Raw genomic sequence first — 5165 nt, 5'->3', positions numbered from 1 at the left:
GTCAGCATGTTCCACGGTGCTGAGATCGAGTGTAGGGTGAAGAGCCTGGCTTATGGCTCCAGTTGTCCTCCTGGTTTTTGGCATGTCAGCAAGTGTCTGTCGAGGACATTGTGGCAATGTTGATGGAGTACACTAATGCTCATCCCCCTTGATTTTGCATGAAGAAGTATAGGAATTTTTTAAAAAAACAAAGTTGTGCTCCTTTTTTTAAAAAAAAAATATTTATTTGAGAGAGATCACAAGTAGGGGAGAGGGGTAGAGGAAGAAGCAGACTCCCCACTGAGCAGGGAGCCTGACGTGGGGCTCCATCTCAGACCCTGGGTCATGACCTGAGCCATAGGCAGACACTTAACTGACTGAGCCACCCAGACGCCCCCTTTATTTATCTTTTTTAAAGATTTTATTTATTTATTTGCCAGAGAGAGGGAGGGAGAGTGACAGGCAGAGGGAGAAGCAGGCTCCCTACTGAGCAAGGAGCCCGATGTGGGACTCAATTCCAAGACCCTGGGTTCTTGACCTGAGCCAAAGGCAGAGGTTTAACCACCTGAGCCACCCAGGCATCCTGAACATGTTCAGAAATTTATTCTAGGGAGGAAATTGCATTCATAATCCCATCTGTGAGACTGTTGACCAAACTGTTGTTCATGGAACAGTGTTCATTCCATGTGTGTGCTGTTGTTCCTTCTTCAACAAATAACATGTTGATTTAGTGTTGGGGGAATTTATGGGTTCATGATGTCTGCCTTATTGAACTCTACCCCATTTCCATAGTTGAAAATGCTTTTACTTTGATCTGTAGCGTTCCATGTATTATAAAGCAACTTGTTGTTTTTGTATTTAATCATTGGTTATGTTTTTTTGATGACACTCATTAGTGTTCTTTGTTTTATACCTGTTTTTTGTGGGACTGTTTGATAGAAGAATGAATGTTGGTTGATATATTTTATAAGATTTCCTTCCTGAATGTTAAGGGTTATAGCTGATTAGGTGTTTTACCAAAACCTGTGTAACCTCTAGAATAGGGAAAATACATTTGTAGTTATCCTTTTCCATGAGTGTTGCTTGACTTTATAATTGACTCTTAAGAAACACTTCTTGGGGTGCCAGTTTGGCTCGGTCAGAAGAGCATGTGACTGTTGATCTCAGGTCATGAGTTCTAACTCCATATTGGGTATAGAGATTGCTAAAATAAAATAAACTTAAAAAAATACTTTTCTCGTTTGAATGGATTTGGAGTTTTTAAATTGGGAACCTTGGATATCTTGAGAATATACTTTTGTTTTGAAGTGACTGTGTTCCTCCCAGAATTAGAGGAAATTCATCCATAATTAGTTATATAAGATTTTCTATGGTATATTTTAATTTGTCTAAACATAACTTGTTGGGTTTTATATGAGTTTTATAGACTTTTTAAATTTTGGCTCAGGGGCGCCTGGGTGGCACAGCGGTTAAGCATCTGCCTTCGGCTCAGGGCATGATCCCGGCGTTATGGGATGGAGCCCCACATCAGGCTCCTCAGCTATGAGCCTGCTTCTTCCTCTCCCACTCCCCCTGCTTGTGTTCCCTCTCTCGCCGGCTGTCTCTATCTCTAATAGATAAATAAAAAAAAAAATCTAAAAAAATAAATAAATAAATTTTGGCTCAACTGTTTTATTTTAAGAAATAATTTCCCTATGTAGATTTGCCGTGAAAGTCTTGGTATATGAACTAGTACTTAAATATCTAATTTTATTTTATAGATAAATACCAATTTCTTGTACTTCGTGTAATTCATCACTGTTACTTATGACCCAGTTTTCCACAAAATTTTGTAAGGTTCTGGAAATCCCATTTTTCTGCTAACCAAAGATGATTGTTTTGTTTTCCATCTTTTATTTAACCTGAACTCTAATTAGTGTTCACATTGTCCTTGTTGACCCATATCTCAGTGTTTTGTTCTCTGGCCATTACTGTTTCTTATGTTGTTGGTCACCTCTGCACAGCCACTTGCTGCATGAATCTCCTGAAACTGGCAAATATTGTTTCTGCCCTTAACTGCTACTGATAATATTGTCCTCACTAGAAGTTATTCCTTGTTGTGTTAATGCACTGACCCTTAAGGTTACCTGTAGTTTCCTGATAGTCTTCGTGAATTCAGGATTTATTAATTTGGGGCAGGTGCACGGTAATTTTTATTTATTCAGGATAATTATATGATTACTAATACAGTAAAAGCATTCCTCACCTCATGTCTGTCTCATGTGCGGATTTATGTTGAAAGATCCTTGATAGAATTTCAGGTAACAAGAAGCAGCCAGTCTAAGAGAAACTATTATTTTTACATTATATAAACAGACTTAGTGTCAAAATTTAAATTGGCTGTCCCTGATTTCCTGGTCTCCTAAGTTTGTATGGTGTTGCCTCTGAAATTTGGAAATTGGAAAATGAATTAATCACTAGTTAGCTTATTTTAAAAGAACACTCTAGGGGAGTGCCTTTGTTGCTCAGTCCGTTGGCGACTGCCTTCAGCTCGGGTCATGATCCCAGGGTCCTGGGATTGAGCCCCGTGTTGGGCTCTCTGCTCAGCGGGAGCCTGCTTCTGCCTCTCCCTCTGCCTCTCTTCTTGCTCACACTCTGTCTCTCTCAAATAAATAAATAAAATCTTTTAAGAAAATAATGTAAAAAAGAATACTTTATTAGAGTGGAATTCACATAACATAAAATTAACCGTCTTAAAGTGAGTAATTCATTGGCATTTCACACATTTAGCAGTTGTTCAGCTACTGCCTCTGTCTGGCTGTGTATTTCCAACACTCCAGTTTACTGTTCTTTACCCATTAAGCAGTTTCTCCACATTTTCTTCTGTCTCCAGTCCTTGGAAACTACCAGCCTGTGTTTTGTCTCTCTTTATTCTATAGAATTTTTCTTTTTCAATATTGTCTGGATTCTTCAGGGCGCTTTGCAGTTCCATATTTATTGGATCATGTTTTTCCACTTCTACAAAAACGGTTTTTGGAATTTTGGTAGTGTCTGTATAGAATCTCCAGAACTCTTTGGTCAGTATTACCATCTTTGAAAATATGAAATCTTCCAATCCATTCTTTGCTATGTCTTTTCCATTTATGTAAACATGTTTAATTTCTCTCAGCAGCATTTTACAATTCTTAGCCTTACAGGTCTTTCACCTCCTTGGTTAAATTTATTTCACGGCATTTTATCCTTTGGGTGGTTCATTATACATGGTATCATTTCTAAAATTTCCTTTTCGAGTTGTTCATTATAGTGTATAAAACACAACTGAGTATCCCGCAACTTTCCTGACATCACTTACAACATTAGAAGGGGGTGTGTGTGTATGTCTTTCAGGGGATAGTTCATGGAATTCTATATATGTAGATCTATGACATCTTCACATGGAGATAATTTTCCTTTTTCTCTCCAGTATGTGTGCTTCTTTTTTTTTTTCTCCCCTTGTTTTATTGCTCAGGTTAGAATTTGCAGAATAGTGTTAGGTACCATCAATGAAAATGGATGTCCATGTCTTATTTCTTATCTTGGGGGGAAATCTTCACTGTTTCATCTAGGATATTAACTATAGGTTTTCACAAATAATTTTTAAGAGGTTGAGTAAAGTCCCTTCTCTTCTGAGTATGCTAAGTGTTTTTGTCATAGGAGTTTTAGAATTTTTCAAATATTCTGCATACAGTGAGGTCATTATGTAGGTTTTTTCTGTTTATCTTACTGTTAATATGAATTACTATGTTTATAGGTATTTATATGTTGAACCTTCCACTGTTAAATTCTTGGAACAAGTCCCTCTTACTTATGTTGTGTAATTTTTTTAAAGATTTTATATATCTATTTGAGAGAGACAGAAAGCAATGAGCGGGGGTGGGAGGGCACAAAGGAAGAGGGAGAAGCAGATTCCCCGCTGAGCAGGGAGCCCAATATGGGGCTCCATCCCAGGACGTCAAGACCACTACTCAAGCCAAAGGCACTCAGCCGACTTAGCCACCCAGGTGCCCCTTTGTTGTGTAATTTTAATAATACTTTCTATTCAGTTGGCTGGTGTTTTGTTGAAGACTTTTACATCTGTATTAATAAGGGATACTATTCTGTAGTTTTCTTTTCTTGTGATGTCTTTGTCTGGTTTGGTATCGGAATAACATTGGCCTCAGAGGCACCAAGAGGGCACAGTTGATTAAGGGTCTGACTTGGTTTCAGCTCAGGTCCTGATCTCAGGCTCATGAGATCAAGCCCTGCATTGGGCTCAGACTCAGCGTGGAGTCTGCTTAAGACTCTCCATGCCTCTCCCTCTGCTCTTCCCCTCCAGCACTCACTCACTCTCTCTCTCGGGGTGGGGGGAAGGTAATGTTGGCCTCCGAGAATAAATTAAGAAGTATTCCATCTTTCATTTCTTATAGTGCTGTTTTACTTACAAGGAACTTCCTCACTTTTTGTTTCTCTTGGAAGCCTAATTTTTCCCTTATTTTCAAAGGATAATGTTTCTGGGGATAGAATTAATTAACGGATTTTTGTTTTGTTTTGTCAACACTTTAAATATGTTATCCCATTGTCTCTGGACTTCACGGTTTGGCTGAAAAATTAGCTCTGAAAGTTACTGTGTGTCCTTTGTACGTGATGCTTCTCCCTTCCTGCTTTCAAGATTCTCTCTTCATACCTTTCTCTTTCACATATCGATTATGATTTGTTGCAGTGTGCATCTCTGTTGCAGTTTTTCGTAATTGCGTGTTCACTGAGTTCTTAGATTCGTGGAGTCTTGTCTTTTAACGTTTAAGAAATTGTCTACCACATTTCTTCCAATATTCCTTCTGCTTCCTTCTCTTTCTCCTTTCTTTTTGGGGCTCCCATTGTTCATATGTTGGCCCACATGATGTTTGTCATGCAGCACCATTAAACTCTGTTCATTTATACTCAGTCTTTTTCTTTGTGCTCCTCAGACACAGTAATTTCAACAGATCTCCCTACCAGTTTGCTGAATCTTCCTTCCACGTCATTAGACCTGATATTGAACCTCTCTATGAAACTTTCAATTCAGGTATTTTACATTTCAGTTTCAGAAAGTGTTTAGTTTCTGTTTCCACCTTCTGTCTCTTTATTGATATTCTCTGTTTATTTATACAGTATTTTCCTGATTGCTTTTTAATTCTTTGTCCATCATTTCC

The 5165-nt window shown here is 38.3% G+C and overlaps 1 protein-coding gene across 1 annotated transcript in view; it reads left to right on the top strand.

Moving 5' to 3' along the window:
* Nucleotides 1-5165, top strand: part of LOC100483384 (zinc finger protein 677-like) — a 17035-nt gene that overhangs the window by 8746 nt on the left and 3124 nt on the right. Inside the window, exon 4 of the mRNA XM_034639133.1 lies at nt 4941-5038. Within this exon, the coding sequence (XP_034495024.1) occupies nt 4941-5038 (98 nt within the window). The remainder of the gene's footprint in view (nt 1-4940; nt 5039-5165) is intronic.

Source organism: Ailuropoda melanoleuca, chromosome 12 (assembly GCF_002007445.2).
Source record: "Ailuropoda melanoleuca isolate Jingjing chromosome 12, ASM200744v2, whole genome shotgun sequence".
NCBI classification, from domain to species: Eukaryota; Metazoa; Chordata; class Mammalia; order Carnivora; family Ursidae; genus Ailuropoda; species Ailuropoda melanoleuca.
This window is presented reverse-complemented; position numbering and strand designations above follow the sequence as displayed.